Source organism: Culex pipiens, chromosome 2, assembly GCF_016801865.2.
Source record: "Culex pipiens pallens isolate TS chromosome 2, TS_CPP_V2, whole genome shotgun sequence".
Taxonomy (NCBI): Eukaryota; Metazoa; Arthropoda; class Insecta; order Diptera; family Culicidae; genus Culex; species Culex pipiens.
The window spans coordinates 220,713,632-220,724,237 of record NC_068938.1 but is presented as its reverse complement, the minus strand read 5'-3'; the positions used below and the strand labels follow the sequence as shown (position 1 = coordinate 220,724,237).

At 45.2% G+C, this 10,606-nt stretch overlaps 1 protein-coding gene across 1 annotated transcript; it reads left to right on the top strand.

Annotated features, from left to right (window-relative positions):
* The first annotated feature begins 5,032 nt into the window (after positions 1-5,032).
* Positions 5,033-10,206, top strand: LOC120416694 (uncharacterized). The gene is made up of 3 exons (XM_052707100.1): positions 5,033-6,191; positions 6,279-8,074; positions 8,119-10,206. Exons 1-3 carry the CDS (start codon positions 5,033-5,035, stop codon positions 10,204-10,206), a joined length of 5,043 nt encoding a protein of 1,680 aa, XP_052563060.1.
* The last annotated feature ends 400 nt before the right edge of the window (positions 10,207-10,606 follow it).

Below are 10,606 nucleotides of genomic sequence, written 5' to 3'. Positions count from 1 at the left end.
TTTGTTTCTCAAAAAACTGCAATATCTCTTTGACCGCAAGCCGTACAAAGTCGAACCAGGAATCATTTAAAAGAAAATTGAACGTAGAATTGATTTTAATTTTTCAACCAAAAATTGTTTTCAGAGTATTTTGTGCCAATAAAAACTTGTAACTTAATTATCACATTGAGCGCATATTCCAATTAAACTTTTGACCTTACCATCGTGTTTCTGAGAACATTATAGACAAGTTTTCCAATTTTGTTGATTGTTTTATTTTTAATTCACGAGATATTTAATTTTGAATGTTTGTTACCAGCGTTGCCAGATTATTTTTAAGGAGTTCTGTATTTTCCTAAAAAAAAGTCTGAATTTGTAATGTTGGATTCGGAGCCAAACAAGCAAATTTAGAAATGTTAACAACAGATTCAAGCTTCTTGGTCTTTTTAAATTATGATTCAATAACAATTATTTTAAAATTTTAAAACTATTTTTTTTAGGATTCTGTATCAACAGATGTTTGTGATTATTGGGATTGAAAAATTAGTAAGATGCTGATTTTTCATTGGATCTAAAAAAAACTCCAGATTTGTACAAATTGATCAAACTCCCACCACCATACAGTTCTACCACACATTCCTTCCAGCAATCCCTTCACGCATTGCAGTGGCGCTAGCAGTCCACAATGGATTATTGTTATATTCCCTTATTATTACGCCCCGGGGCTCAAAAGGCTCAAGGAAATAAAGAGCAACTCGTTGACAAAACAATGCCCACGCCCGGCTTAATGATGTTGATTCACTCCTTAAAAAGAAGTCAATGGCGATCGCTTCGTTTTTATTATTTCCCTCTCAAAAGGGACAATTGTTTCCCATGCCTCCGCTGGGAAAGGGTTGAAGAAACCGCCGCCGCAAATCCGGATCGCTTCTTTTCTTCGCAGGCAAAATTGGCCACCGACCGGAAAATTATCAAAGCAACCGATGAAAAGGGGGTAAATAATTAATTCCTTTAATTTATGCAGTTACACACTCAGCCTACTGCTGCGATGCACACTGCCTCTTATCGCAGGCTGCTCAGCTGCAGTCGGGCCCGGAGTGGACAATGCCGAGCCTTGTTTGGGCCACTTTGCAAACTTATGCTCCCAGGACGCGCCGTGGTGAGCCGTGGCCACGATCATAAGAACGCCGCGGACGACGTCAACGTCCAACAGAGAGAGTATGTGCCATGAATGTGATTAAGTGCGATACGTGTGCATGGTTTTGATTTAGTGTGCAATTTTACACAAAGAACAACGTTTTGTGGTACAAGTTTTCAAAAAGGCCAACCATGTTATTGTATTAAATTATAATATCCAAAATGTAATTTTTAAAATTAGGCCCAATTACAATGTAAGTACTGAATCCAGCCTTCTCACGTAATGAAATTAATCAACTTGACCTTATTCTTTAAAGAACTGTTTTCAACTCAAGTTGACCAACTGTAAAAGCAAGGGTTGCTACGCCGACGACGACAATGATGTGGGAAGAGATTATTTGTTAACGTGATTAGATTTTTTCCTCCGTGTTATTAATGCTTGAATAACGCGCAATCCGAAATCTGCTCGAGTGAATCATGCATGAAAAATAACCTCAAACCACAATGTGTTCTGTAATTTATATGCACGCGTCAGTTGGCTCGCAAAAAATAATCCATTTTCATGAGCAAATAAAACATCCGTCTTGATGTGGTGCACTTGGATGAGCAGCACAAAACGCAGCTCGTTATCGGCACTATATTTGCATTAAAGAGTCTCGCTTGGCGATAACTCCTGCTTGTCGTCTATTCACTTTTTTTTTCAAAGAGAGAAGAGTGACCGACGCCCACTCACAGGGAAAAGGCTTCCGAAAAGGGCTTTTGTTTCACTGCGGCAGTCTCGTAAATTTGCATATCTAAAGTGCTCGTTCATATTCGCTAAGCTTGGCTCTAAGTTTGTGGCCTTTTGATTTTTGAAAACTTAGGAAAGAAGAGCATTGTGTTTCTAAATGAACAACTTTGCAGATCAAAAAATAACTTTGCAAGGTTACAAAATACAATAAATTTTCAAATTAAAAAGTTTGTTCAAAATGAAAAAAAAAATAACCTTATGGGTTTATACAGATTTAAAAAATACATTGAATTTCCCAAAAAATTACCTCTGCCAATATTTTTACAGTTGAGTTACGAAAAATAGCAGGATTTCAGAAACTATTTTTATATTTTTTAGATGAGTAATACGTTTTTCGGAATTTTGAGTTCATTAACAGGAAATTCTCGCTAAACGAAACGTTTCCATAGTAGAAAGCTGTCCATAATTGATCAAAAGGAGAAATCCATGATGAAAGCCAACGGCAGCAAACTTGATTTAAATAAAAAAGAATCATTGCATTAGTTCCGATCATGTGCATTATGTTCAATTTTCCCTCTCATTCGTTTTGGCTCGTATTTTTTTTTTCGTGCGCGCACTATCTCTTCTCCTTCAAACTCATCTCCTCCTTCTTCCCTTCCAATCCGTTAATCCACTCGATTGCACCCATTGATTGCATCCTCTGACTTGAGCTGACTCGGAGTTGCTCTCGACTCTCGACATTCCAAAGCTTTTCTGCATGATTCCGATTGGCGATTTTTTCCCCGACCCTCAGAAACACTGCTGATTGCCACCACCACGACCAGTGACAGAACCTTCTTCGCCAGGAAAATGAGCTGCATCGAGTGGGAGGATCGACGAGAGCGAAACTAAATTTCACGGTTAATTTAAACATTAAAGCTTCATCAGTTTCCGAAACGCAATCGCAATCCGAAAAAAAAAGTCGAACGCCGCACGGGTGGAATTGCATTTTCTGCTGCAGAAGCTAGAGAAGCCAGTCAACGATACAAAGTATTATGATAATTTAGCCTGTAATAAATTGATCGGATCCCGGCCCGAGTGCGGCGAGCAGCTCAGAAATTGAGTTTTTTTTTTCTCTTCCCTCCTCGAATGCTCTGCTTCTTATCGAAAATTCTTCTCAATCATCTCCGCTCTGGCTCGGTCCATTTGGTTGGCCAGCAAATCTCAAGATACCAAAGGGGCCAGCCAAGACCGAGCATAAGGTGACCCGGGCAAACGCATCTCCTTGGATCTGTCCTAGAATGGGTTGTCGAGGGTAAGGGTAGCTGCTTTGGGAATGAACTTGAAGTGAGCTGAAATGGCAACTGAACTAAAATTGCAACTTTGATTACATCTAAATTTGATAACTAAATTACGAGGGAAATTTCTACCATAATTCTAAAATCAAATTACAGCTTAGTCAGAGCCCTAAAGGATCTTATATAAACCATGTGGTCTTCAAATTGAAAATTGATTAAACTTCTCACCCCTTCCTCTCATTATCGTGTTTTTTTTCAATCAAAAAATCAGCTTTTGCCCAAGAAAGCGTTATGAAATATTCTTAAATGCAAAAATTAGGATATTTTTTGTGGTTCAGCGATAGCTAGTGTAAACGTTGATATCATCGAGTATTCGAACAAAAACGATGTCATTGTCATTGTCGCTATAGAATAACAAATTATTATCAGCGATAACGTTTAAAAAATTGAACTAAAGAAAAATATTTGAAAATTTCAGTATTCCAAAGAAATGCAAATTCAATGTTTTTTTTTTTATTTTTCAAATAAATTTTACTTGTTATCTTGAGATCAAATACCCAAAACAATAACCAAAAATATTACATTATTATTTTGCTGAGTGATTTTGCAAGCTAACAAAATGCAATTTTCATGGAGACCATTCGAAAACACGAAATTTCAAGGATTGTGAAAAAATGCTACGTTATCCTATAAAATTTCATGATATGCAACCGGAAAGATTTTTGTGAAATATTAAGCATCTAAGCTGAGTAATTTTCCAACTTAAAGATTTCCATTTTTCACAGAGACCATTCAATTAATTGCATAAATTTCATGAGAAAGAGAAAAAAAAATTCCAGTAAATGGCTGATTTTTTTTTAATGAAAATTTTAAGTACAAAGATACATGAAGATTGAAACTTGGTTTATGAAAGATTAAATTTTAATAAACCGAGTTTGAATCTTCATGTTTCTTTTGAGACTTTACCTTTAAAATAAAGTAATAGTAAAATTACTATTGTACGGAATTTACTTAGCACATTAAAAACTCTCAAAAGCTTCAAAATATCTGAGTTTTCACAAAAAAATCGAAAAAAACTCCTTGCAGAATTAAATTGGAAATTTTACTTATATTCAAATTAATTTCAAACAAGCCCAATCGTGCTAAAAGTGTTGAAAATATATGAAATGAGCATTTGTTTTCATTTGATTGCACTCATACTGCCACTAAACATTTCAAAGTATTTTGAAAATTATTGTCTTATCCCTTACAATAATAAATAAAATTTAAAATTTCAAGCAATTTTATTTTCCAATTTGAAGCAAAAAATATCAATCGTTTTATTTGAATTTCGAAGCTTAAAATGCTTTGTTGCGGCGCAAATAAACAAACATGAATTTGACAGAACACTCACTACCACTCAGAGATATCTGATAGATACTCTCACAAACACTCATCAGCTACCAATAGATAATCAAAACCAAACACGGAGAACTCACTAGCACCCACAGTAAAACACCCACAGCTAAGACACACACCCTAGAAACACTCACTCGCGGTAGGGAAGCACCAACATTATATTTTGAATTACTAAACGCACTGGTCACCTACGCGTGACCTGAGACACAAACCAATGCTAACGCGCATGGACTCAAGACACAAACCAATTTCTCATACAAAAATTCAACGAAATCTCTATGGAAAATTCCACAAACAGATGAAACAAATACATGAAATACAATATTGTACTAACACAACAAATAAAAACTTTAAGAGACGTGTGCAAAACGTAGGGCCGTGCGCAAAAATTGGCCTATATAAAGGCGCGCAGAAACTTTTGAATTCATCAGTTAAAATAAATCGGATTTCTAAATCGTATCGAAAGTGTTTTCCTGCTATTCAACAATTGGCGCTGTAGACAGGATCCGGAGTCATGGAGCAGTTCAAGATCAAGAGGAGCACCTTAGACGGACGCATCAACCGGATGAAGGCCACCATCGACCAGCTCGTCGAGGCCGAGGTGTCCCTCGACCAGCTCAACGCTGAGCTAGACGGTCTTCATGAGCTTTGGACGGACTACCGGACCCTAAACGACGAATTCGTGGAGTGCTGCACTGAGCTGAAGGACATCGAGGCGCATTTGGACTTCGAGGCCGACTTCCGGAAGAAACTAAACGCGGCGAAGACCAAGGTGAACGAGCTGATCCGAGCTCTCATGTGTTCGGACATAAAATCGGACAATGAATCGGGCAACGGAGACGCGGCCAATCCACCACTGCCGCCTGCGCATCTTGTTTCCCCGGAACTCCATCTGCCGAAGGGAATCCTGCCGATGTTCGACGGCGACTACGGTGAATGGACCTCGTTCTTCGATCTGTTCACCAGCGCGGTCCACAACAACCCCCGGCTAACGGACGCGCAGCGGATGCTCTATCTGAAATCGTACACGGCAGGTAGGGCAGCCACGATGATCCGGCATATGAAGGTCGAAGACAAAGCGTACGCTGGTGCGCTGGAGGTGCTCAGAAACAAATTCGACCGAAAGGACCAGATCGTGACGCACCACGTCCAGCGATTTATCGATATCCCGGCGTTCGCAGCTGCTTCGGCGGGGTCGCTACGGAAGCTGCATGACACGGCCGACGACGTTCGTCTCGCGTTGCAAGCGCTGCACCGCGAGGATCGTGACTGCTGGTTAGTGCACCTTCTACTGGCCAAGGTCGATCCGGACACCAGACAGCTGTGGGTCAACAAAACGGCCGAATCAACCGAACCACCATCTTTGGATACATTTCTTGGGTTTATCGAGACGCGGGTGTACGCGCTGGAGACTGCTCATTCTGGGGGTCGTCAGCATCAAGCGACCACCAAGCCCGCGGTGAGATCAAACCAGCAGCGCAGCCACAGCTACGTGGCCACCAACGAAGCGCCGGAAGTTAAATGCGAACTCTGCAACGAGAAACGGCATTTCTTATACTTCTGCCGCCGCTTCAAGGAACTTCCTGTGGAGGAAAGAAGGAAGTACGTGTTGAAAACTGGTTTGTGCAACAATTGTTTACGCCCGCCACACAACGACGGCACCTGCAACGCGGGTAAGTGTAAAAGGTGCAACAGCAATGCGCACCACACGCTACTGCACCAAGATGCGACATCACGGACAAATCTCTCTTTCGGTGTAGTCAGCAACGTGTCCTGCAGTTCGTTTTCGTCGGTGTTCTTGGCCACGGCAGTGGTCGATATCGTTGACGCCTCTGGCAAGTCCCATCAAGCTCGGGCGCTGCTAGATTCGGCGTCTCAAGCTTCGTTCGTGACGAATCGTTTGGCCAAGAAGTTGGGCATCCAGCACGAACGTGTCAACCTTCCGGTCACCGGAATCTCCGGCGTCTCGACGAGAATCACCAACGCGCTGAACGTGGTCATTCGGTCGCGCAGCTCATCTTACCAGCAACAGCTGGAATGCGCGATACTCCCAACCATTTCTGGACAACTTCCCAGTCAACGCTTCGACATTTCATCCTGGAGAATCAACCCTGACCTAACGCTAGCGGATGCGCACTTTAACGTGCCAGGTGACATCGACGTCCTGATCGGTGCCAGCGCTTTCTTCCATCTGCTGGAAAACCAGCAGATCAAGCTCGGACCAACACTGCCCATCCTCCAAAAAACACGATTGGGTTGGGTAGTGGCCGGTCCTCTGACCAATGGCCGAGAACCGGAAACGACCAACTGTTTTGTCGCTACTGTAATGGACATTGAAGAAAGCGAAGCTTTGAGAGATCTAGTTGCCAAGTTCTGGGAGATCGAGGACCTTCCCGCTGACAGACTCCTCACCGCTGAAGAACAACAATGCGAACAGCACTACAAGGAGCACACCACCCGCGACTCCACTGGGCGGTACGTCGTGAAACTACCGTTCAAACAGGACCCGGCTGTGATCGGCGTCACGGGCTATGCCGCGCTGCATCAGTTTAATGCACTGCAGCGTCGACTGCTTCGTCAGCCGGAAATGCACCAGCTGTACAACGACTACATCAACGGCTTTTTGAAGGCAGGACATATTACTAAGCTGGCACCACCGCTGCCACAAGACCCAGTGATTTTCTTGCCCCACCATGGAGTTCTGAAGGACAGCACAACAACCAAGCTGCGGGTGGTGTTCAACGCATCCATGAAGTCCTCGAACGGAACATCGCTCAACGACCTGCTCATGACAGGTCCAGTTGTGCAGAAAAGCCTCTACGATCATCTTCTTGGTTTTCGTCTGCACAACATTGCCATCACCGGTGACATTGAGAAAATGTACCTCCAAGTAAAGGTTACGGAGGACGACCGGAAACTAGTGCGCATGCTGTGGCAGGAGCCTGGAGAACCAATGCACGAGTACACCATGAACACCGTTACGTTTGGCATGGCATGTGCGCCGTATCTTGCGACGCGTACGCTGAACCAACTCGCAGAGGACGATGGCCACCTGTTTCCTGCGGGAAAAACTGCGATGGATGATTTCTACGTCGATGACCTACTTTCCGGAGCGGCCACTGTTGAAGAAGCCAAAGCAAAATTACATCAATTGACTGCACTTCTGAAGCGCGGCGGATTCTCCATCCGGAAGTGGGCGTCCAACGATCCCGCTGTTCTGGAGGACGTCCCTCGGGAAGATCAAGCTGCGGACCCGATCCATCGGTGGGACTCAGAAGCGTCACTTAAGACGCTCGGCATACAGTGGCAATTCCGCGGCGACTTATTTACGTTCAGCATTTCCTGCGACCCGCTGCAAGACTACTTCACGAAGGCGCAGGTCCTGTCAACAACCGCTCGAATCTTTGACCCGCTTGGCTTCATTGGGCCAGTCATCGTCATCGCAAAGCTCTTTATGCAAGACCTGTGGAGATTAGAAATTGACTGGAATGAACCATTGCCGGATAAGCTGAGCCAGCGTTGGAAGACGTACCTGAAACATCTGAAGAGCTGTGGCGTATCCGTATCCCGCGCCGAGTCATTGGGGTTGACAATCCGAAGCGGGTACTGCTGCACGGGTACTGTGACGCGTCCGCCAACCTGTACGGTGCGGTCGTGTACCTCCGAGCCATCGACGACAACAACAACAAGAGCTCGCGATTAACCTGTTCCAAGTCTCGTGTAGCTCCAATTCATCGCCCGAGCATCAACCGTCTGGAACTTTGTTCCTGCGAACTTCTTGCAGAACTCCTCATCAAGGTGAAGACTGCCCTGTCCCAGAAGATCATCATCCACGAGGTCAAGGCATTCAGCGATTCCAAGGTAGCACTAGCGTGGATAGCTGGTGACCCAGCAAAGTGGAAACCATTCGTTGCAAACAGAGTCGTCAAGATCAACGAGCTGTTACCTGCAATCCACTGGGGGCACATCTCCGGAAAGCGAAACCCAGCGGACATTCTCAGCCGTGGGGCAGCTCCTGCAGTACTGGCACTTCATGAGGACTGGTGGGAGGGAGCTGAGTGGGACGACGAAGACCTGCAAGTTGCCCTCGAACTCACCAAAGCAGAGCAGCAAGTCATCGAGAAGGAGCGACGAAAGTTCATTCCGATTCAAATCTACTTCAGCGAGGTCAGCGAATCCATTGAGTCGATCCTTCTCAAATTTTCGTCATATGTCCGGATGGTGCGGGTCACGGCATGGATTCACCGGTTCGTTAGAAACTGCCAGGTGGCAAGAGCGGACCACGACACAGGGCCGCTGCAGCCGATCGAATTGGACGGAGCCCTCAGGATGCTTCTTCAATACACGCAACATCAAGCGTACGGCGCAGAAATCGCAGCACTTAAAGCTGGGTCGCCCTTACACAGCAAGAGCAAGCTACTTCCGTTGTGTCCATTCCTGGAGAGCGATCTGTTGCGGGTGGGAGGAAGACTAGCCAGGTCCGACCTTCCGTACGATGCTAAACACCCTTGGATCCTACCCTACGGGAGCCCGCTAGCGGTTGCAATCTTCCGACACGCACATCTCTCCAACCACCACAACGGGCCACAGGCGCTTCTAGCAACCGTGAGGCAAAGGTTCTGGGTGCCAAATGGCAGACAACAAGCGCGACAAATTGTGTGGAGTTGCGTCCCATGCTACCGGGCCAATCCAAACCCTCAACTTTTGGAACAAATAATGGGTCAACTTCCGCCGCAGAGAACGCGACCGATTCCTCCGTTCTACAACTGCGGTGTAGACTACGGCGGCCCAATTACCATTGTGCTGCGGCGAGGCCCGGGTTCGGCAACGATGAAGGGATATATCGCTTTATTCGTCTGCTTCGCAACCCGGGCCGTGCACATCGAAGCCGTGACAAAACTGTCAACAAAGGCGTTCCTAGCGGCACTGGCTCGATTCCAAGCTCGTCGTGGAGTCGTCGGACACATCTACAGCGATCGCGGCACCAACTTCGTCGGGGCTAATCGAGAGATGCGTACGTGGAATCGACTAATCAACTCTAACGAACACAACAACGAAGTCGCAGACAAACTATCACAACGCGGAACTCAGTGGCACTTCAACGCTCCGGGAACACCACACATGGGCGGGCTTTGGGAAGCCGCAATCAAGTCAGCAAAGACCCACCTAAACAAGGTGGCCCAAAACGCACGGCTGACTTACGAAGAATTTGCCACCCTCCTAGCCGAAATCGAAGCCATCCTCAACTCTAGGCCCATTTCACCTGCCTCCAGCGATCCAAACGACCTTCAGCCACTGACTCCGGGACACTTCCTCATCGGCCGAGCCATCAATTCAACCAACCAACTGTACGAGTGGCCAATACGCGACGAACCGTACGATGTCCGCTTCAAGTACGTGCAGGAGCTCCAGCAACATTTCTGGGACCGATGGAGTAGGGAATATGTACCCGAATTGCAGCAACGGGGAAAGTGGCGCAAAGTGTCAGACCAGGTGCAAATCGGCGATCTCGTTCTGCTGAAAAGATCGCAATCGCCGTTGCAGATGTGGCAGCTGGGCAGAATCCGGAAAATCCACCAGGCCCCCGACGGACATCCGAGGTTGGTCACCGTGTTCACCGGGAACACCGAGATACTCCAATCGTTGCATAATTTGTGCAAGTTACCTGTAAACAACGAACAAAATTAATACTAATTTGGTGGGAGGACTGTTGCGGCGCAAATAAACAAACATGAATTTGACAGAACACTCACTACCACTCAGAGATATCTGATAGATACTCTCACAAACACTCATCAGCTACCAATAGATAATCAAAACCAAACACGGAGAACTCACTAGCACCCACAGTAAAACACCCACAGCTAAGACACACACCCTAGAAACACTCACTCGCGGTAGGGAAGCACCAACATTATATTTTGAATTACTAAACGCACTGGTCACCTACGCGTGACCTGAGACACAAACCAATGCTAACGCGCATGGACTCAAGACACAAACCAATTTCTCATACAAAAATTCAACGAAATCTCTATGGAAAATTCCACAAACAGATGAAACAAATACATGAAATACAATATTGTAC

Coding starts and splice junctions, on each gene's coding strand:
- LOC120416694 (XM_052707100.1), top strand. CDS start 5,033: ATGGAGCAGTTCAAGATCAAGAGGAGCACCTTAGACGGACGCATCAAC. Junction 6,192..6,278: donor CGACGGCACCTGCAACGCGG/GTAAGTGTAAAA, acceptor CTTTCGGTGTAG/TCAGCAACGTGTCCTGCAGT. Junction 8,075..8,118: donor AACATCTGAAGAGCTGTGGC/GTATCCGTATCC, acceptor GACAATCCGAAG/CGGGTACTGCTGCACGGGTA.